This window comes from Ciconia boyciana, chromosome 23, assembly GCF_034638445.1.
Source record: "Ciconia boyciana chromosome 23, ASM3463844v1, whole genome shotgun sequence".
NCBI lineage: Eukaryota > Metazoa > Chordata > Aves > Ciconiiformes > Ciconiidae > Ciconia > Ciconia boyciana.
The window spans coordinates 3,812,277-3,834,726 of NC_132956.1; the positions used below are offsets into that span (position 1 = coordinate 3,812,277).

General features: G+C 58.7%; 1 protein-coding gene across 1 annotated transcript; it reads left to right on the forward strand.

The window, feature by feature from the left end:
* The first annotated feature begins 12,089 nt into the window (after nt 1-12,089).
* Nucleotides 12,090-17,971, forward strand: FMOD (fibromodulin). The gene is made up of 3 exons (XM_072844802.1): nt 12,090-12,336; nt 14,690-15,700; nt 17,810-17,971. The coding sequence occupies exons 2-3, from the start codon at nt 14,710-14,712 to the stop codon at nt 17,959-17,961; spliced, it is 1,143 nt and encodes a 380-aa protein (XP_072700903.1). The 5' UTR covers nt 12,090-12,336; nt 14,690-14,709; the 3' UTR covers nt 17,962-17,971.
* Nucleotides 17,972-22,450: the final 4,479 nt, after the last annotated feature.

Here is a 22,450-nt window from a genome sequence, read left to right on the forward strand (position 1 = left end):
CCTGACCCAGCATTTCTTAAAAACCTGGGGACAGCAGTGCCTTGGGCCGCGCCGTCCCCGTGCCCGAGCCCTGCCGGCTGCGTGCAGCCACCCCGGAGCTACAGCAGCTCCCGGCAGTGATGTGGAGCCGGTATCAGAGAGCAGTTAAAGCCTTTGAAACTGCTCCTCAGAGACAACCTGCCGGGGATTTCTGAAGCTGCAGACACTTCAAGACAACCTGGCTCGGAAACGTTTAATTGGGAAGGCTGGGAGGGCGAGAGGAGGAAGCCCAGGGCGTACACAGCCTGCAGGGAGCGGGGAGAAAAGCTGGGAAGGAGCTTGCAGTGCAGGGGCTTGGGCCCGGCGGTTGCTCCAGCAAAGGGGAATGCTCCCTGAGCCGTGCAGGCTGCAGCCATGGGGCAGAGCTGTAAATCCCCCAGGATCATCTTTGCTGGCTGGGGAAAGGTTGGGAGAAGGAGGCAGGAAGAGAAACCTAGAAGTTTTCAAATTACTCTTGCAGCCATTTCCCCAACAAAAGCCCCTTCAGTCCCAGGGCACCCGGCTCCTCGCATGCAGCCAAGGGTAACATTTCTGCATGTGGAGCTATAAGGAAACGTGTTTATTTTTCAGCACATTCGCTGAAAAGCCACATGCTCGGGTGGGGAGAGGTAGTGACCAGGGGCCAGCTCCTCTGCTGGTGGGAGCAGGCAGAGCTTTCCCCATGTCGGTGGGACCGGTGCCAGCTTACACCAGCTCCGAAACCCACCCCGGCGTCCCTGCGTGATCCCATCCTCTTCCCCGTGACACCACATCCCTTCTCCCAGCAGCGACAGCCGCGCGGGAAGCGCTTCATCCTCTCACGGCCGCACCGTCGCATCCAAAGTCAGCCGGCAGCAGGGACAGCAGGAGCATCCCCAGCGCCTGCGCTGATGTGCCGAAAAGCCCACGGCACCTCACCTCCCGGGGAGCATCAGGAGCAGGGAGCTGAGTGGGACCCTCACCCCCCCGCCCACCCACGGGCCGTGTCCACTAGAGGGAGAGCGTGGCAGCTGGCTTCCATCGCCGGCACCGCACAGCACCCTGACAGAGCCGGCAGAGCCGTGGGGCGCAGCCGGGGCTGGGTGCCCCTGCAGCCCCCAGGAGCTGGACTCCCCCCGCACGCAGCCCCCCCAGCTCCGGCCACGCATGCGCTGCCCACCCAAACCCTCCCACTCGCACCCGTGGCCCCGGGCAGCCCCGTGGCGCGGGGCAGCGGGTGCCGTCCTGCAGGGTGCCAGGCAGGGCGCTGAGCCGGGGGTCTGCCGGAGGGGCTCAGCCCCCCATGCACCAGCCGTGTGAGTCTGCAGCTGCATCCTGGCGAAGGGGCCATGTAATCACTACCAGACCTCGTTGCGCTGCTCGCTAATTAACCCCGGGCTGCTGCGGTTTCCCCTGCGAGACCCTCGGCCTGTTGACTCGGGCGGCAGAGCCAAGGCAGCTGCTGCAGAAGCCCCCTCCGTATCTCCAGCACTGGCGAGGTTCAACAGGGGAGCGAGAGGAGTGGGGGGCAGCGGCGAAGCCTGGGAGCAAACAGCACGGCCCCCCCGGAGTCAGACTAACACTCTCCCTGGCACCGTGCACGGGGTCAAAGCTTTTGTTGAGTTTAAAAACAAGCAAACACGTTCCCACCCCTCCCGTGTCGCAGCTGGAGGGAAGGACCCTGCTGGGATGGAGGCCATCGTTGGGGCTGATTCCCATTTAAATAGCTGGGGGTCTCCTGGAGATTGCACCGGCGGTGACAGCGTTTGCTCATGGTTTCCTGTTAAACACACCTGAATGGAGACATTTACTTAGGATTTCACGTTATTAACAGCCACAGCAGGAAAAGGTCGGGGAAAAGAAAAAGCTGATGTTCTTTCCCAGAGGAAATGCTCGGTGAGAGGATGCTGTTGGGGTTTCCTCCAGCAGCTCCGTAGCAAAGGGGAATTTTCCCCTTTAAAACACCCAGAGAAAGAAGCATGCAAAAAAACTGCTGGAGGGAAACCCCCCTGGGGTGACCGGGATGTGGCTGCTGGGGCCGGGATGCCCCGGAGCCATCACCGGGTACCGCTGGCAGCCGGAGCTGTGCATAACCATTCATCACCGGCCCTCGGGGGCGTTACGTGAGTGGATTAATTAAATTTTACACACAGAGCTTAGCGCAGGGCTGGGTGTGATCATGTATTATTCATACGTTCAATAACACAGCTGATTTATTAATGAAAAGGTCAGGCTCCCTGGAATTGAAGTCTTGCTGTAAAATTGCTTTGAGCCGGGATATTTCGGAGGAGCTGCTGGAGCAGAGCCGGCTCAGGGCAGCGGGGCCTCGGCCGTGCTGGGGCTGCACCCGCTGCCGGCCGGGACAGGGACGGCACGGCGAGAGCTACCCTGTTCCTTACAGCCCATTAATCCCTGCGCTGCTTCGGAGACGCACGTTCCCGCTCCATCACAGGCAGACAGCAATGGAAATGTATATGCAGGAGCCTGGAGGAGTATAGCGGCGTCTATAGGGGCGGCTTCCTGGCTGCCTCCTCCCCGCAGCCGCTGCTTCAGCCATGGAGGACCTGGGGAGCCAAAGAGACCCAGAGCTTACACATCAGCATCTCAGTCTTGCAGGGAAAAGGGAGAAAGCTGCAGGCAGCCAACCCCTCCCTCCAGTGCGGTGCCGGCCGGGAGAGAGCTGGCTGTCGGCAGGGAGAGCAGGAGCTGGAGCAATCTCCAAAAAAAAAAAAAAATAAAGGAAGGAAATCCTCATAGTAGGAGCTGTTTTCCCGGAGATTACTCTCGGACACTAATAGCCCACCTACCTCTCAGCCCCGTATTTAGCTTGGCCCCGCTTCGGGCACCCCTGTTCCTCTCCTCGCCTCTCTCGAGGTGGGCAGCGAACACCCTGTTTGGGGCTGAGCCGCAACCAGCCTGGCTCTTCCCGGGGACACGCAGGAACACCGCCAGCGTTTTCACGCCCCCGGGGCTGCCCTGTGGCACTGACACGCGCGATGCGTGCTCGGCGCGCTTGTCTTTGACAGCCAAGAGGGCGGTCGCCTGCAGACGGCGAAGGGGGCACGTGGTGGGAGCACATGGAGCACCCCCAAAACCAGACCCGTGGCTCAGGTTCAGCCCTTCCCCTCCACACCGGAGGCACCAAACGTCCCTGTTTTCCCCGCTCCCGCTGCACGGTCCCGCAGCCACTGGGGCCGGCCATGGGGCTCAGTGCGGCAGCAGTTTCCCTCTCTCTTTGAAGGCAGAGACAAAACTGAGCCCGAGAGCCAGGGCGAGGTTCCCGGGCTCTGCAGACACAATGTGCCCCATCGCGCAATTCCAAAGGGAAGGACCAAGAGGAGAAGGAGGGAGAAAAACACCCAGGAGGCTGCAGGGGCCATGCAGGTGGGGATGCAGCCGAGGTGCAAGCCCTGAGCAAGCGGAGGCGATCGGGGATTGCTGGGACCGGTTTGGGGGAGAACAGGGCTTTTCCGGATGGCCCCTCTCAGCAGGCTGAGGCTGGGAAGAGGCCAGGAGTGCTGGGCAGGGGTTTGCCATGGATTCCTCCTTGTTTCTGCGGAGCAGAGCATGGGGACATCTCGCACGCCCACGGAGCTGCTGCAGACAGTGGCAGCAGGGGAGAGGAGCTGGGTCCTGTAAACAGCTTCTCCCAGCATGAACAGGCACCCCGAGGGCAGGAGGAGAAGCCACCGGTGCCTCCGCTGGGGACGATGGAGTGGAGGCAGCTGGCAGCCGTCCCCGCTCCGATCAGCCCGCACACACTGTCCTCAAGAGAGGGCCAGCGGAAATCGAACGAAAAACAAAGCAAGAATTTATCAAACCACATGTAGCGTGGCCGGGGCACGTCTCATCCAGCCCTCCCGCTGCGGGCGCCTCCGAGGAGGGAAATACAGGCAGGGGCACGGGAGCGGAGGCACTGCCAGCCTCTGACTCGAGTGCAGGAGGTTAGTGCCAGCTCCGGGCAGCAACACGCTCGGCTGGGATAACCCGGGAGAGAGCCCGTGGCAGGGATGCAGGTGCCCCGGCTGTGGGGACAGCCCCGGCTCGGTGCGGAGGGGCCGAATCTCAGGCTGGGGTGGCTCAGCAGCTGCAGCATTGCATTTCTCAGCCTGCTCCAGTCCCCGAGGAGCTGCCAGACTCTCCTCCTTATTCACCTTAACTCTCTCTTCTTGACTTGCAGAGATGCGGCGATGGAGACCCGGTCGCTGCCAGGCTGGGAGCGGAGCCACACAGCTCTGCCCATGGGAACACTCACCCCCAGCCCCCCAAAAATCACCCCACTGGTGCTGGGGGTCCTGGGAGCAGCTCAATCCCAGCAGATATCTGCCCGTGCAAGGCACTTGCTCGCAAGCAGGAGCGGGTGTTGTTTTCTCCCTGCCGGCAGCCGGAACGCTCGCCGAGATTTCCAGGCATCTGTATTCAGGGCTGTCGGGAAGAAGTCGCTTTGATCATTGCTAATTATTGCTCACGGGCTGACAGCACCCGCGTGAGCTCTGCAGCACCCGGCCCACCCCCAGCTCTGCTGCGTCGCCCACGGACCCCCTGCAGCCCCTCGCAGCCCCGGCCCCCGCCTGTCCCCACTCCACGGGGCTGCAGCATCGTGTCCAGGGGATTATTCACATCCCAGCACCCACCCTCCAGGGGGGAAAGGCGGAGAGGGCACAAGGGATGCACCCACCCCAGAGCTCAGGGCATGGCAGAGGGAGGCATCACCACCCCAAACCCAAGGGGACGGTCCTGTCCCTCCAACGCCGCGTCCTTCTAGATGCTCTTTTTATCTCCCTAAATTGCGAAGGCGCTGCCAGGACCCCAAGTTTCCCCCAGACAACTCAATTCGGCTGAACAGCAGCAAAAGCAGAGAACGCCCACGCCCTGCTTCTTGCTCCTGTTTATCTCTAAAGCTTTTTTTTCTTTTTAAAAAAAAAGAAAACCATGCCTGCCTTTAATCTGGAGGAGTGTTTGCAGCTCGGAAGAAGGCCCGAGCGCAGAGATGGGAGCCAGGGCAGAGGAGGGCAGAGGTTTGCTGCAGTGGCCCCTGGCAGGGCTTAGCTCTGCTTCAGCTGAAACGATGCCAGGGTGAAGAGGCTCCGGGCAGCGAGGAGTTTTGATTTGTTTGCTAGCGCGGGAAGCCAGGTGGCAGAAGCAGGCAGGAACGCTAATGGGTTTCCCAGGCAGCTGATGTTTCGCCTTTTTTTTTTTTCTTTCATATTTCAGATGCTTTAGAGAGAAAAACAGCCTGCGCACCATTTGGGAGGGGAGTTCGGTGCCGTGACCTTCCCAGAGCCAGGGGGATCTGGGAAGCTGGGGGGAACCACGAGGCCCTGGGGAAGGGCTGAGCACACCACAGGACAGCTGGGCTTGGGCGCCCATCATGGGGCTGCGGGGAGGCACCCGGCTGCAGAGGGCACGGGGGGACAGGATCAGGCCCTGCCTTCGCCCCCCCATGCCCACAGCACTGCCGTCCCCAGCCCAGAGCCGGCTGCGTTTCACTAACAGGGGAGTAGATTTGGGAGGCTGTGCGTTTCAAGAGTGTTGGCATCGTTTGACAGCAATGATAGATGTGTGGTTTTAAAGGCACCCTGGGACAGGGGACGTTCGCCCTGCTCCTCTCCGATGGTCCCTGCTGAGCCAGGAGGGACCCTCAGCAGCAGGGCTCTGTGCACCAGGACCCTCTCCTTGTTTGCTGCCTCATGCAGCTCAGACTGCTGGTTATAATTTATTAATCTCTACATGGGTTTATATTTGGCTCCCAGTGTGTCTGCAACCCTGTTTGCAGAGAGGTTTGGGTACCAAACTCACCGAGGAGGATGAGGTCTGCACCGACCCCTTGAAGCTGGAGAGGAGAGACCTCGGGCTGAGGGACAGGTTTGGGGACGGCTTTGGGGACAGGTAGAGATGGGGCCCTTGGGTTCAGCACTTTGCAAGAGGGCTCCAAGGCTCCCTGCTTGTAAGGAAACATGACGTGAGATTTTCCCCATCCAGGAGCCTCAGTCAATGGGCTGGAATGAACCTGTTCCCTCCTGCTGTTTGTTCAGGAGAGCTGGGAGGCTTCAGAGAGGAGCCAAGCATTCAAAGGGCCTTTGAAAACATGAATTGAAGGCTCTGAGCAAGGAAATGCTGCATTTTTTCCTTCTGCTCCTTGGACAGCTGCAGCCAGAGCCTGGCAGCCTTCAGAGCTACCTTGATGCTACGGTGGGGAGAGAAGGGGCGAGGCAGCCGGGTCCCGGCGGGACACCTTGCTCAGCCTCAAAGCACAGAGCAATCACCACCAGCAAATGTCCTGGGGCTTCCCATGTCCCTGTCCCCTCCTAAGGTCCGGCAAGGGGCTGGGAGCTGCTGCCACATCCCAGCGGAGCTGCTCCGCCGTGTGATGGCTGAGCGCAGGGGCTCTGGGTTTGGACACCCCTCATGCTGGGGAGCAGGGGCAGGTCCTGTGCCAGGCTGCTGCAGATCGGGGTACAGTGGTCCCTCAAATGGGGCTGGGAAGATGTCAGCATCCTGCCAGGTTTGGTCCCGACACTATGTGATATCCACGGGCAGAACTGAGCGGTACCCACGCAGCTGTGGGCAAACATCTGCATCACAAGCCCGGGCACAGGCAATAAATCACGGCAGCAGCAGAGCCTGTGACACCTGATGGGACTTCGTGATCTTTGCAGCTGGCAGCTCCCTCGCTGTCCTCCCGAGTGGATTTGCACTTGGCTAATCTTGTGCAAACTGCTCTCCTGGCTCCTCTGCAAAACCCGGAGGCTCTCAAAGGTATTTCACTGCATGCTCATAACCAGCCTCCGTTAGCCATGGAGATGTTAGCAGTGTAAAGCATACGTCCAGGGACAGGCGAGGGAGCGACTGGATGAGGAAACGCTTCATAGTTTCCAGCTCTGTTCCAAATTAAGCACTTAACTTTTTCAAACACATTTTACAGTGGTTGTAATAAGCTCTGACCCTCTTTGTGCTGAGACATCCTCTCCCAGTGCAGCCCAGGGCACCAGCCACGCTGCAAGGGGAGAGGCACCGGAGCCCGTAGACGGAGATTTAAGAAATCCGGTGTCTTGGGTTTGCAGGGAAGGATGAGAGCACACACGCTGAGACCATTGGGTACCCAGAGCCACATCTGTGGGGCTGGGAGCTGTGGGATGGGCTGCAGGGACATTCCTGGGTCCGGGTGCTGGGAGGGTTGAGTCCACTCCATAATAACCCGCAGACCCCAAGAGACCAGGGAGTTATTACACGAGGCTCCAGAGCCCCAAAGGCAGCCTGTAATTACGGTGGGACAGGGCAAAGGCTTCCCCAGCCAAACTAGCATTTCCCAGCGCTGGCGGCCGTGCAAAGTCAGCAGCTGGGGAGGGTGAGGGGCAATTTGGGGTTTGCTCTTCCTCCCCCGTGCCCTCCCGAAGAGATCTGGAGGCAAACAGGAGCTGCTTGTGGCTACTGCACAGCCCGGCCCCACTCCCTGCCGGCCCACGATGGGATGGATGAGCGAGGACGGGGGGACAGGGGCTGCTCTGCACAGTGCAAGGGTGGGCGTCACTCAGGGGTGGCACTGGGTCCACGTAGCATGTCCAGGGCAGGGGACAGAGCAGCGGCAAGGGGACACGGGTGGGGGCCGGGAGCGGGCACCCCCCTTATTTTTGGTGCCAAGGCACCTCACGGGTGCAGGCTCTTTTTCGGAGCCCCATGGTGCGGATTAGCTGGGGCCAGGGCATGGGATGCAAGCGAGTGAGCAAGCGGGGCAGCAGCCGGCCACTGATTTCACAACCCTGGGTGTCCCACGGGAGGGAGAGGAGGGGAGCAGACAGCAGGCGAGGATTCCCAGCTGAGGGCTGCCTGTCATCCCATTTCTAGCCAGAGAAAGCCTGGGCTGAGCTCTTGCAGCTCGCTGGACGCAAGAGAAGCTTTGAAACACCTCCCATGGAAACAGGGTGACCCCAGGAGCCCCGGGAGCATCAGACCACGCTGACACACGGGAGCCGCATCAAGAGCATCGCCCCGACAGCCTGCACCCGAGTCAGAGTTTCCAGCAGAGCCCCGGGGCTCGCTCAGCAGTCGCGCCGTCTCCAAGTGACCGACTCCCTCCAGATTGCCTCAAATCTCGATTCAAGAATGTTGTTTGGGCTGAAGAATGTATCGCTAAAAAAGAAAAAAGGGAAAAGGGAGGCCGGGGTGAGAAGGGAGGTCAAGGGAGGGTTTGCCCTGCCCTTCCGCACTGACCTTTGCGTTTTTGGAGAGGAGGCTGCAGCCCCCCGGTGCAGACATTTGCCAGATGTTGAGCATGTTCCCTCCACCCAGCTCGGCCGAGGCTGAGCCCAAGGGGACCCGTGGGTCCCTGCTCCCCCCCACCCACTGCCTGCACCCCCTGAGGACCTCCCGGCACAGCGGTTACTCCATTTCCCTGCCTGCCTTTCCACTGCCTGCTCGTCTTGCAGCAGTCCTTGGAAATCGGGTGGGGGCTTCCAGGTGAGTCTTGGTTTCGGCAGAGCCCTTTGAAAAGGAGCAGCACAGCCCTGGGGGGGCCATCGGAGATGATAACCACTCTGAAAGCCACGGGGCTGCTCCCCCAGGCCCAGGGGAGCCCAAGCTGCCCTGCAGACACCAGCGCTCTCGCTCCAGGGCACAGTTAGAGGAAGGAGAGGGCTCCCTGCGTGGCACAGAGGGATGGAGTGATGCGGAGATACCTGGAGAAGGGCACTTGCTGCCAGTGCCTGCACGAGAAGTGTCTCTGTGTTTTACAGAGGCTGGAAAGAGCCAGCACTAGCGAGGAAGAGGTTTGGTTGCAAATATCCAGAAAGACCATGCAAACTTGGGAGCCATGGACCTCCGAGGCCTGGCTCCGGAGCCTTTCTGCTCAGGCACGAGCCTCATGAGGAAGCCTGATGCAAAGGAGGGGCTCTGGATCGTGGTTTCATGGGTCCCTCCACCGCGCAGGCTCTGCAGGCAATGCCCCGTGCATTTCAACCCACCCTGCCTGAGCGAGGTTGGAGATGCCAAGGGACAAGGTCTCCTTGGCTCCTACTTAGACTCTTGTCACTGGAGTCCCTTAAAGGAGCAGCTGGGACCATCACCCTTCAGGGATCTGCCTTTAAAGACAAGGTCTAGGAAGGGACCTGCAGGACCTGCCAGGCAGCCGGGGCAGGGCATGGCGAGACTGCTACACAAGCAGCCCTCTCTTCAAGCACCCTGAGCCCAGCGGGACCGGTAACCCCCTCCCAGGACGAGGAGGGCCATGGAAATTAAAGAAAATAGCATGAGTGGGAGGACAGAGCAGCCAACAGCTCCAGCAGAGCTGAAACTTCTTGGAACTGTGGAAGAGGTAGAAATAACATTTCCATGAGTAAAAAGGGAAGCTGCTCAGAAGTAGCCGTGCTTCTGACAGTCGCTGTTTTTGGATGCCCATGGTACGTTTAATAGTTCCCCCTTCATCCAGGCAGAACGAGCTTTAGCCTTAGCAGGAGCATCAGAGAGTTTTGTTTCTTTGTTATGCTGTGAAGTATTCAGTCCCCATGCCAAAAGCATCCTGACAAACCTGCGTCCACCCGCGGAGAAGACGGCACTCCTGGCTCCGAGCGCAGGTTTTGCAAAATTAAAGGCAAACTCGGGGCCAGATTCAGTGGTTTCAAATACAAAGCTCAAGAGCATTTGATCAAAACAACTGGAACAAACCCAACCAAAGTAGACACTGTTCACATCAGTTTGATTTAGAAAACCAAATCAAACCAATACAGGCATCTGTCTGGCCCTGATGAGATGCAGGCTGCGACCGTTGGAGTAACTGCTCCGGATGAGATTATGCAGCGATAGGGACCATTGGCTTCGAGCAAGCAGGACAGCATGTTCCCAGCTCCTGTCACCAGTTCAAGGCTTTCTTTGAACCATCAGCAATAGGGAAAAGGTGTTTATAGGAGGAAATGTTGAAAAAGTTTCACGAAAGTCGCTTGGGAACGGAGAGGAGCTGTTTTGTACTGGCCTGAAATGAGCAGTAGCACCGAGGTCTTATCAACACGCACCTTAGGCCAGGCAAACAGACCAAGCAAGAGAGCCCTGCTAGTGGCTCGGGAGTTGCTGGCCACCTGGAGCGTGAGATTTCAAGGTTGGATGGAGAAAAAAAGACATATGTGCTTCTTTAGACAGTAAATTTTCACTTCCCTGAGATAGTCCTAAACTGGTCAGGATGAGACTCAACAGAAAGTCCTGGTGGCTGTAGGGAACATACAAACTGAGTTTAAGCATGTCGTTATTTTCTGGTTTAGGCTGGGAAAGGGGGACGTGGCCATGGGGAATGGCACCATTCGGAGCCAGCCCATGCAGGGAGGGCTCCTCAGCATCCCCTGGGGGACCACCAGCCCCCAGCACCCACAGCGGGTGCCTGACCCCAGCGGGCGCTGCGGAACAGCCTCCCCCAAAGGGTGCATGTCCTGGGTCATGAATATTTTTAACTTCCAGAAGATGGAGAGGCCACACTCCTTATCTAACCTAGCAGGGGACAATCTGCTTTTCCAGAAAAACATCCAGGCCCTGCGAAAGCCTCCAAGCTGTTGGCCACCAGGACACCTCGAGCTGCCAGAGATGTGACGTTGGTTGACACCATCCGAGCACCGAGCAGCAGATGTTACTGGCTGCCACTACCCTCCCCACCATTTTCCCTGGAATGGAGCTCCCTGGCAGCGGGAATAAATCCCTCTAAGCGGGGTCATTCTCCACATCAGCCCAGAGGCTCGAACCGCCTCCCTGCCCGTGGGGAGAGCCCTTCTCCAGCTGCCTCACGCCACTGCAAGCTGCCATGGCAATGCTCGACGAGGAAGAAGAGATGCTACCAGTCGAATGAAAGCCCCCATCCTGCTTTACCAGGGTTTCACGTCCTTTTAGGCAGCACTACCCCACTGTCTTCTTTTCCCACTCAAAGGCAAGGCTTTCTCTGAATCCTCTCTCTCCATGCAAATCCCAGCCCCATGCTGCGGTGCAGTGAGCTGTGCTTTCCAGGCACACTCTTCCTTCCCAAATAGACCGGCTTTCTGGCAAAGTCCCCACTGTACAGCGTGTCCCTCGCAACCCCGGCCGCCAACCACCCCGCACATTCCTCCTCCTTACAACAAGGACCTCGGAGCGATAAGGATCTTTGCAAGGCTCCCCAGGAGACAAGGATGTTTTGGCTGGGAAATTTTGATGGAAAGCAAGGAAAAAGCAAGCCCGGAGGGAGTCTGGCACCTGCTGAGCTTCACTAAGTAATTCCAGGCTCCTGGGAGGACCTGGGCATGCTGCTGGAGCTGGGCATGGGATGGCGATGGGCGGTCAGGGCTCCTCCTTTCCTTTCCTTGCTGAGGAAATGCTTCGACAGCCCTGGAAGAGCTGTCTCCAAAGCTGAAGTGCACAGAGAGCCAGGATGGGGACTGGGGGGGCTGTGACAATGCCTGCTGCTCCCCGCTTTGCAGGACCCCCCCAGCGCAAGGCTGGCACCAGGAGGCAATGAGCCTTGTGGCAGGGAGAGCTGCGAGCTCTCACGTCTCTGTCCAACCGTGGGTCACCCTCGGGTACGTGTTCCCCTGCCCTGTCCCCCCGCACCCACCCCTGGGTCAGCCTCGGGGGGGACACCCCCACCCTGGGCAGATGGACACAGCCTGCAGAAATGCCAGCTTGGCATCTCTGTCCTGCCAAGCTGAAGACAAATTCCTGTTGTCACAGTGGCCCTTTGGTAGGCAATTTATTTACCTTGGATGCTGCAGCCTTATCGTTCATGGAAATGTTTATTCTAAATATTTAATAGCAGGACTGCATAAACTGAGGCTTCCTGGGGAAGAAGCCCAGGCTGCAGTTGGAGCAGGCACTAACATCTCTTCCCCTGGTACTGCAAAAGTTAAAGATACTTTCTTGCTTCTCCCTAAGAATCACATCCTCAGCGCCTCAAAATCAGGTATTTTTTAATCTGGCCAGAGGCCTCCTCATCGCTTCCTGATGAGAAACGCAGGAGACCTAACAACAGCCCTTTTAAAAACAACATCCCCGATTCCACTAACTCGTTAAACAGAGAGAGCCTGAAAAGTGCCAACACTCCTATGAGAAAAGACGGGAGAGAGAGAGAGAGAGAGAGGGAGGAAAGAAAAAGCAGGTTATTTATAACGCCAGGCAGCATTAGGGTCTCTTCAGTCTCTCCTGCAAACTGGCTGCTGCTGGGAGGTCACTCCCCAAAAAACCTGCCGAGCCCGTGACCTGCAAGCACAATATTTGATCTGGGATCTAGGGCGGGCACCAGCCTTTGCAAATCAGGAGACACACTCACATGCTGCTTGACACACAGGAGATCCCAGAGAAGAGCAGCGAGGCTTTGGAAAGGAGGCTCTTAGCTTGGTAAGTGCTTCTCTATATTTATTATGATTTTTTTTTTTTTTTTTAAGCCTGATTTCCATACCCTTGCCTCGGCGGGCAGGCGGCTGCCACACGAAGCACATGCCAGCGACACGGGTGGCACAGCTTGAAAGCCAGCGCTCCCGAACCGCCGCGGCGGGGAAGCCCTCTCCTGCTACCCACATCTCTTGCCCCTCTGGCAGCTCCTTGCCCACTTGGCTGGGAGCTGGACACCTACAGCCATCGACACCCCGGTGCGGGCAGTGCCTGCTCGCTGCCCCCCTGCCCGGCACAGCTCTGCCCGTCCCTTCTGCCAGGGTGCAGTGGAAGGGGGAGCTGGTTTCACGCCTGGCACAGCAGCAATGGGCCGAGTCCATGGATGGCCGCAGACCGTGAAGCCCCTTGCTCCAAAACCTGCTCCCTCTCAGGGTGAGGGGCTGACCCCATTAGCCCGACAGCCTCTGGCAGGGGAGCGTGGGCACCAGGAGATGACACAGGTCTCAGGGCCGGCACACTCAGCTCAGATCCCACCCCAAAAAGAGGGCTGAAGCCCACTGGAGAGAGGAGAAGCAACCTTCAAATGAAGCAGGGGGCAGCAGTGGCCGCTGAGGACAGGCTCGGGGCACTGGAAGGTGGAGGGGGGCACTGGAAAAGGTGGAGGGACCCCATGGATCAGTCCTGCCCCACATAGAGGGACCCCCTGGGAAGGGGCTGCCGAGCAGCTCTGCATGGGTGGAGAAGCCCCTGTGCAGGGCAGGGCAGGGAGGCTCTGGTATTTCAGCAGGCAGAGTGCCCTGGAGCAGGAGGGAGGAGGAGAAGAATCTCCTCTGCGACTGCCAAGCTCCCCCGTTGCGCACAGCATCCCGGAGGACCACGTCTCACCTGCCCCTCGGCTGCACGAGCGCGCGGAGGGGGAAGGAGGGAGAGAAGGAGAAAGCGAGGGAGCCATGCCTGCCCGCCGCCACCTCAATCCCTCTTTTCTTCCAGCACGAGCAGCCTGCCAGGGTGCCTCGGTGGCAGGGCAGCGGCCGCCTCGGAGCAAACTGTGCCCTCTTTGTCTACCGGGTGAGACATCCCCTCCTCGCTGCGGGGTGGGGACGCGGCGAGGTTTCATCGGGTGACCCCACGGCCACCCCGGCACGGTGAGGAGGGACGCTGGCCCGTGCTTTCACATTGTCCACGCCGCGGCTGCCGGAGCGGAGCTGGCAGCGATGCACCAGCAGCCCCACCGCTCTGCGCTCCCAGCCACGTATATAGGAGCCAGCAGGCGGGAGCGACTCCTCTCCCCCTCCGAACAGCACGGCCTCGCGTATTTCCTGGAGGCATTTCAAGCTGCCTCGCTCCAGGCCGCTCTGCGTGCTCCTTTAGCACCGAGACGAGGAGCCGGGATGAACGGCCGTAGCTGGAGTCCTCCTGCCACCGGCACCGTGGCGTGCCAGCACGCTGCCCTGGGCATGGCACGGGGTGGCTGCGAAGCCCTCGCCAAGTCAAGGGGCTCGGGACAGGTTTGGCTTGTTCTGAGCCCTCTGCCCTGCTCTCTTCTGGACATCAGCCCTCGGCAGGCTGAATTTCACAAGCAGGGTCCAAGCACTAGGTCTGGTGACGGCTCCCTCTCTCCCTGGTCACGCTGGCCTCAAGGGGCCAGCGGATGCTGCCCCTTTTCATGTCGGGGCTGAGCTCGGGAAATCTAAGCTTGAAAGTGGTTTCATTTAAAAAATAAGCCAGAACTTGTTTACCAGGATTTACATCAGTCCCGAGCAGCATGAGGATCCTGCGTTTCTGTGGGGGAAGGGAGAGCTGGATGAAACCCACAGCGAATCATGTCGCCAGTGAGTGTAGCATAAATATAGCTCCATCGAAACATGCCTTGAGCTCCATCAACCTGTTCTCGCAGCTACCGCTCTCCTCCGCTTGGCCGGAGAGCGGCCGAGTCCTTTCTCCTCCTTCCTGTGCAGAGCCAGCGCAGGCGAATCCCAGGCACCTTGGGGCAGAGCTGCGTGACCTTACACAAATATCTCCATCCTCTACTCAGTTGTAACAGAAATACCCATAAGTAAAGATTTGGCAAGCAAATATCCGCTGGGATGGAGGTTTCTAGCAGGCCTGAGGTGAAAAGGGGGAAGATCAGGTAACTGCAAACAGGGGACATGTCTGCAGCCGCATTTTTATGGGTAGGATTCACTCAGGTCCCTTGGTTCCCCAGCTCTGCTGCCAAGTGCCACCAACCCCAGGCAGGGCTGCAACCATGTCCAGCCGCGCTGGATTCCCAAGCCACGGCGTGCAGCTCGCCTGCCTCTAGCCCTTACATAAGTCCTGACACTGCTGATGGTTTCCTCCCCATTTCTCCCCCACCCAGGTCCTTCCAGCATCAGCACCATGCATTGGGCCACCATCCTGATCATTGCTGGGCTCTGCAGAGCCTCCCTGGGCCAGTACAATGAAGAAGAAGACCTGGCTTGGTTACAGTACTACATGCGGCAGTCCCGGATGTCCTCCTATAACTACATGCCCTACTACGAGGATGAGAACACCCCTTACGTGTACTCTTACCTCCCAGCTCCAGACACGGAGGCAGAGCCCGGCCCTGAACCTCAGCAAGCCCCTTCCTGGCAATGTCCCCAAGAGTGTGATTGCCCCCCTAACTTCTCGTCAGCCATGTACTGTGACACCCGTAACCTGAGGTACCTGCCCTTCGTGCCTTCCAGGATGAAATACGTCTACTTCCAGAACAACCAGATCACCGCCATCCAAGAGGGGGCTTTTGACAATGCCACGGAGCTGGAATGGCTCGCACTGCACAACAACCAGATCACCAGCGAGAAGATGGGCAAGAGGGTCTTTGCTAAGCTCAAAAGCCTGGAGAGGTTGTACATGAACAACAACAACCTAACCAAGATGCCCAGCCCCTTGCCCCGATCCCTGAGAGAGCTCCACTTGTCTTACAATCAGATCTCCAAGGTCCCCTCCAACGCTCTGGAGGGTCTGGAGAACCTCACAGCCCTGTATCTCAGCCACAACTACATTTTTGAGATGGGAGCATCCCTCAAAGGGCTCAAGTCCTTGATCCTTGCTGATCTGAGCTACAACCACCTCAGGAAAGTCCCTGATGGGCTCCCAATGGCTTTGGAACAGCTCTACCTAGAGTACAACTACATCAACACCATCCCTGATGACTATTTCAAGGTCTCTCCCAAGCTGCTCTATGTACGGATGTCTCACAACAGCCTAACAAATCAAGGTCTCTCTACCAACACTTTCAACAGCAGCAGCATCCTTGAACTGGACCTCTCTTACAACAGGCTCCAGAAGATCCCCCGCGTCAGCACCAACCTCGAGAACCTCTACCTTCAAGGGAACCAAATCAACGGTGAGCAGGAACGCGTCAACCAAAGCACGGTGGTGCAGGGGATGGTGGTGCAATAGAGGGACGGGGAGATGGGGATGCAGAACCTGTGCTTCCCTGTGGGAGACTACCTGGGGTAATGGTTTGAGCAGGAAGCTGGAATGTGGGAGACTTCTAGGTGGCCCTGAGCAAGGCAGGAACGGGGCCCGTTGTGTCCCAACACACCTGGAGCTGAGAGGCTCCCAGCTCTGAACACTCTGTATGATCCACGGAGCCATCGCACTGGTTTTACCGAGCATTTATCAGAAGCCTGAGCATCTTCTGTTTAGAGATGCCAGAAACCAGCTGTTGGTAGAACCTGGGGAGGGGACTACGGCTTCAGTCCGGCATTGCACACAGGCTGGGGGGTCACTGACAGAGTGGACAGAGGTGGGGGGGTCCCCACAGCCACGGTCACTGCACGTGGGAACACACATCACCCTGGCCAGCTCTAAGGCAGGGGACAGGGACGTACCCTGCAGTGCCCAGCGGTCTGCAGCACTCGGGGCCAGCGCAGCCCCTTTCTCCAGCCCCTTCTGGCCACCTCCCTCCCCACCTCGCAGGGCACGGGCACAGCCCATGGCCCCAAAGCACCCCAAGGATCGTGGTCTGCGGCCGAGGGGCACATCCTTGCTGGGTCTGGGACAGACGGGAGCTCTTAGTTATTAGAGCCATCAACACGGCATCTTCTGCCAGGACTAAAATTCACTCAACTTAATACACAAATAAATAAAAGGAACAGATTGTTCTGGGGCTGCTATTTATAAAAATAAGCTAGGAAAAAAAAAAAAGAAGAAAAATAAGCAATCTCCTGGAAAAATCCAGGCTTGCTCCTCTCACCTGCCAGGCCCTGAGGGCAGGTCCCTCCCGGAGCGGTGCTGGAGCCCCTGAGCAAGCCTGGGATGGGGACGAGGATGTGTCAGTGCAGCCATCAGCTGTTGCAGAGGAAACACACAACCCCGCACCGGGGAACCGACAGAAACACAAAAACAAGAACAGATTCCCAAATGTTTGCTTTCAAAATTTGTAGCTGTTAACGTCTGCCCACAAATGCCATGAAACCACCGCGGAGCCGTTCAGGCTTTACAGCAGTTTTTTTCCTCCAGCTGCAGGTTTTGCCGCTGACCTTTAAAGCATCTCCAGGAGCGAGGGGCTGCAGGTCCAGGCGTGCAGCACCAACCTCTTTGGGGGGCATATCCCACCCCTGGGGCATCAGGGCCGGGGTCGTGCCCCTCCAGACACCCCGGGAGGTCCCCGCTTGCCTCCCCGCACACCGCAGGCCTTGCAGCCCCCCAAGCCCCCGGCCTGTGGGTGCAGGGGTCCCCCCAGCACCCCGCTGCCTTCCCCAGCAGCACCCCGGCCTGGAGCTTTGCTGCCCTCTAGTCGGTCGCTTCTCTCCCAAATCCTGCACAAAATTTTTGGAGTTTGTTCCATCTCCTCCCTTCAAACCCAGCCCGGGCTGGCCTGGAGTTTCCCTGCCTGGTGCTGGCAGCAGCAGCGGGTGGCAGATGAACGGAGAGGGGACGTCTGCGGGCATGGGACGGGGATGAGGACAGGGACAGGGATGTCCTCCCTCCCAGGCACGCTGCCTGGGTAGTCCCGCAGTGGCCGGGGGAGTCAGGGGCTGGAGGCTGCAGCCTATGAAGCCTCACAAAGGAGGCTGCAAAGGCAATTCCCAGTAAAAAGCAATGCTTCAGCTGACTCCACCCGGCTTTTTCCCTACGAGTGCTCCAGCCAGGCTGGGCAAAGGCAGCCGAGGGTGGGTGCTGCCACCGCTTCCAAGCCCTGGAATAGGCACAAACTCATGGGCTCCTTCTGAGTGCAGCGAGAAGCACCGGTTACTCTTTTAGCTTAAGAGCGGAGGGTGTTGAGTCAGAATTTGCAGGAATAATTGGTGATTTGAGGGTGTTTTCATTTTTTTCCTGCCCTTCTTAACATAAACCAGCTCTCAGAGGCCGGTACCCACAGACCCATCCCCAGAGCAGCCCCCCTTGACATTTCCCGCATCACTCCCCAAAGATCAGTCGCATCACGAAGGTTAAATAGAGCCGGGGCCAAAGCCGGTGCTCAGCTCTGTCTCCTCTCTCCCCGCAGAGTTCTCCATCAGCAGCTTCTGCACCGTGGTGGACGTCATGAACTACTCCAGGCTCCAGGTCCTGCGGCTCGACGGGAACGAGATCAAGCGAAACGCGGTGCCCCCCGACGCCCCGTTGTGCCTGCGGCGTGCCACCATCATCGAGATCTAGCCTGGCCCCCGCCCGGCCCCCTCCCCACCCTCAGGACTTGGCTCTCCCGTTCCTGGGGAGACACTCACTCCCATTTTAATGCAGCTTGACACTTTGACTTGGCTTCCGCAATAGTGCAATAAGGGTACTCCAACACCAGCCCACGCGGGTGGGCAGGATCCATTCGTCCCCAATGGATCCCCGAACGCTCCCTCTTCCCGGCTCTCTGGCCAGGGTGGGACAGGTCCCAGCACAGTTCCCCCTCCGACCCCACCACAGCCACCCCCCAAAGCGCTGCACCCCCATTCACCTTCTCCCCTGGTTTGGGTGGGATGCAGCAGGGGTGGGGGAGAGCTCATCCCACCTCTGAAACGTGGCACTGAGCATCCGACCCCAGCGGGGAGGGTTTCAGGTGTGGGTCCTGCAGAACCAGCAGATTTAAAATGACTCACCCTGGGCCAGGCGCCAGCGGTCACTGGGAGGTTGGAGCTACACAAGTAAAGGGTTAAAGATTTCCTGGCTGCCAGCATCCCTCAGTCTAGGATGGGGAAGAGCCAATCCAACTCTCCCCTCCATTTTTGCCCCCCCCATCAGCCTCCTGCTCCAGAGATAAAGGACAGAAACCTTTCCTGCCGCTGCGAGCAGCTGTCAGCTGCTGAGGTTAGAGAGAAACACCCCGAGAAACAGCCTGTTTGCGGGCTGTGGCTGAGGGGTGTTTCACATCTTCCTCCCAGACCACTGGTTCAGGGCAGGACCGGGGGCAAGGGATGGGGCAGTTCCTGGTGCTGTTGCCCCGGCTGCCTGGGGACCCCCCCGCACGCCCAGCTCCATCCCACCCACCGGCTCGGCTCCAAGCTCCCTCCCTGCCCAGGCAACCGGGGTCTCCCATTTAAAAAAAAAAAAAAAAAAAAATCGCAGCGACATGTGCATCTGCAGCATGTTTGAATTTGCCAAAAGCCAAGAACACCCAACTTGGTTCCTTGGACGGTTTAGTTTGAGAACCAAAGGGGCAGCTGAGCTTTGGAGATGACCTGCAAAGCTGAAGAGGTCATCCAGACCCTCCGCATTTAAACTGCATGCTAACACTATAGAAACAAAAACCCAAAAAAACCTGTACTATCACCGACGCATGAACTGTAGATATCATACCGACGAATAAAGCCCTTTCTGTAACTGCACAAAACGTGTCTGAGGAACCCCAGATGCAGAGACCAGGGTCTGAGCATCTGGGCTGCTCTGAGCACTGAAACCTCCCCTCTTGCAGACCAGATCTTTCTGCAGACATAATCCGGGCTGAATTTGCCGTCTAGTGGTTGTACCAGACACGACATGTGCATACGCCGCCTTCCTCGCACCAAGGAGCTGCCGCTCCAGCACATCCCAGATGGGGTCCATGCAAGGACATTTATAGAAGGAAAAAAATACACATGGAAAAGTGTCAGTTGAGAGAGGGAAGGATGGCGGTACCACTGGCACAGTACTTCTGGTCGTTATTTTCCGGATGCTTTCATGTTCTCCAGTCTTCAGCCCTGCTTATTTTTAACAGCTAAGCTGGAGGATGCTTAAAAAAAAAATTTCACATGGGTAGGATTTTTACAGATCAGGAATTGCACAGAAAGTGCCATTTCCCAGCCTGCGGGCCTCTCCTCAGCACACCAGGGGCTCGCTTGGCTCCGGGCTGGTGCCAGCCGGGGAGGCAGAGCCTGTGGGTGCTCCGTGGGGTGCAGGAGGTGGGGTTCCCCAAACAGCCCCGGGCCCGGGCCAGGGGCAGCCCCCCAGCTGCAGCCAAGGCTCTTGCAGAAGCCAGGCAGGAGGAGAGGCAAGAAGACACCGCTCCACTCGGTTCCCCATCCTCTCCTGCGTCCCAGGGCAGCAAAGGGTCGTGCCCATCCTCATCCTGACCTCCCACAGCCAAACCCCGCTCCCTGCGGAGATGCAAATCCGACCGAGGACCCCGAGCCAAGGGGACCCCACTGCACGCCCAGCTGGCTGAGGACCCCAGGACTGTCACTAGATGTCGGTGTTGCCTGTCACATGTGGCCCTGTCCAGGGTGGCCCTGGCTTTCCCTCCCAAGGCCACGTCCCCAGAGAGCAGCACCCAGGTTTGGGACTTGCCCTGCACCCTGGGGTGCCCACCACAGCCGGTACTTGCTTGGGCAAGGCTGGGCTGAGACACAGGGTGAAACCCAGCTCCGCCCAGGGGAAAAAGGGCTCAGAGGGAGGCAAACCTGACCCTGCTTCTGAGATAGCGAGAGGCGAGCGATGCTCGTGCTGGGCTCCCTCGAAGGCTGGCAGCAGGGCAGTGTGGGGCAGTGGGCTCTGCGGAGAGGGAGGATGCCCCAAACCCCCACGGACGTGCAGCCGGTTGGCTCCAACGCAGGTACCTGTTGGCACCTGGGACCAGCTCTGACCTTTCTGCCATCAGCCCCCAGGACAGGTACCACAGCCCATGCTCCCCCTCATCCTCCCTCTTCCTCCCCTGTAGCAGCATCCAGCAGGCCAGGTGGGAGGGACAGGGACAGGACTACAAGCACCCAAGCCCACCCCATGTCTCCACGCTCTCCAGAAGCGGCAGGAGAGGATGTTTGCAGGACCCACCTACAAACCAGGCAAGCACCACGCTCCTCCCTGTGCTCCGGAGCTGCCCAGGCACCAGCAAGCACCGCTCCTTGCTCCCAGGTCAGGTTTTTGCCTCCGAGCATCCACACCCCTTCCCAAATCAACACCAGCCTGCAGGGGCTGGGGGTCCAGGGGGTGTTTGTAGGGAGACTCCAGCCCATCACCTTGGGGGGGGGCCTGGCAGCAGGGTCTGGTGGCAGCAGAACAAAACCCAGGAGAAGCAGCCACCTAATGCTGCTTCCAGCAGCTGCTTGATCCACGCAGGGCGATGGGGATTGCTGATTTACACCAGCTGGGGCACTGGCTCTACACCCCGCAGGGGTGGAGGTGAGGGGGCAGAGGGTCAGTGCAACCCACTGCCCTGCTTCTTCCCCTCCCCAAAAAAGGGGGAGACCCCATTGGTCCTGGGCGAGCCCACGGGCGCCCAATCACCGCCTTGTTGTTGTGGTGGGGATAGCAGGGATGGGGGCTTGGCCCCCCTCCTCAACCCCTTCCTCCTCCTCCTCCTGTTGCTGGGAGGAGATGCGGGGTCGGGGGGCCCCAGCAGCCTGTATCCCACTGGGGAGGAGGAGGGGGGAGTGCAGGGCTTTGTCCAGATCCACAGAGAAGCCTAAAGGAGGGGGAAACCCCAAACCAACCAAAAAATAGCTCCCCAGCCCCCTTAGAGGTGTGCCCTGAGCACAGAGGCTTTGAGGGGCTGCTGCAGGAGGTACCAGCAGCTGCAGCCCCCCCAAAGTCACATCTGGGCTGTGGGCTGCTCCCGAGGGCTCTCCTTGGGTGGGATGTCAAAGACAGCCCACTGCTCCTGCCAGACCCACTGCCCCCCACCATCACCCCATGTCCGCAGAGGGGCTCAGGCCACAGGCGTTGGACCTGGGCACCCGCCTTGGGGCTGTCCCTGCACGAGACCCTAAAAACCAGCAGCTCCCACAGGGTGCCCCATGGGGAGAGGCAGGATTTCTCCAGAGCTCCCCTGAAAACCCCCAAATTTCATCTCCACTTCTTTCCAGCCTCTTCCCCCAGATTCTCTTCCCCTCCTCACTTTTTTTCCCCCTTTGCAGCATCCCTCAGCTCAAGCGCTTCCCAGACCGCTTGCTACATCCCTTTAGGAGGATGTCTCCCCAGGAAGTGCAGGATTTGTGTTTAAAAACAAGCCCTCAAAATATTTTCCTTTGGAGAAGTACACAAGAAAACAGCGAGGCAGTGGGCGATGGGTTTGACCCTAACGTGGGTGGAGGAGTCCGGGCTGGGCAGAGCCACCCCCCAGTCAAGGGACGTGAGTTCCGGGCACGGCACCGTCCCTGTGCTTCAAATTCGGCATGAGAACGTTTGCAGAGTCGGCATGAGTCACAGCCCAGGGAAGTGTAACCCGGCGTCACGTCCTTCGGCATTTCCCTTTGCTCAATTCTTCTTGGACTTAACCTAAAACCTTTATTGAGTGGAGGAGTTGCAAGGACAAAAGGATCAGTGGCGAGGTCACGGCTGCCACCGCCGCGCCTGGCCATCTGCAGACGTGTTTGCAATGTGACGAGCAATAAAAGTTGATTATTAATAAGCTGTTTGGATCTGGCCCGCAGCAGCTGCAACATTGCTGAGAAGAGATAAGAAAACTGCGGAGGCAGCGGGAAAAGATGCCGGGGAGGAGCCTGGCACATCGCTGGTGGAGATCGCCAGGACCCCTTGCCTCCTCAGCATCACTCGGGGACGAGCCGGGGTCCCATTTCACAGAGGAGCAGACTGAGGCTTGGAGGAACATGGGGGTCCTGTTCTTGCAGCTCCATATCAGGAGTAAAATGGAGATGGGATTTCAGTGCTTGGGATTTTGGGTCTCTCCACCCGGCTCCGGGAGGATGCGTAGCTTGGGGGGCTAGAGCAGCTTGTGGGGGTCAGG

What these genes read in the sequence shown, in the direction of transcription:
- FMOD (XM_072844802.1), top strand. Translation starts at nt 14,710, where the DNA reads ATGCATTGGGCCACCATCCTGATCATTGCTGGGCTCTGCAGAGCCTCC. An exon ending in TCAAGGGAACCAAATCAACG is followed by an intron (nt 15,701 to 17,809) that starts GTGAGCAGGAAC and finishes CTCTCCCCGCAG; the next exon opens with AGTTCTCCATCAGCAGCTTC.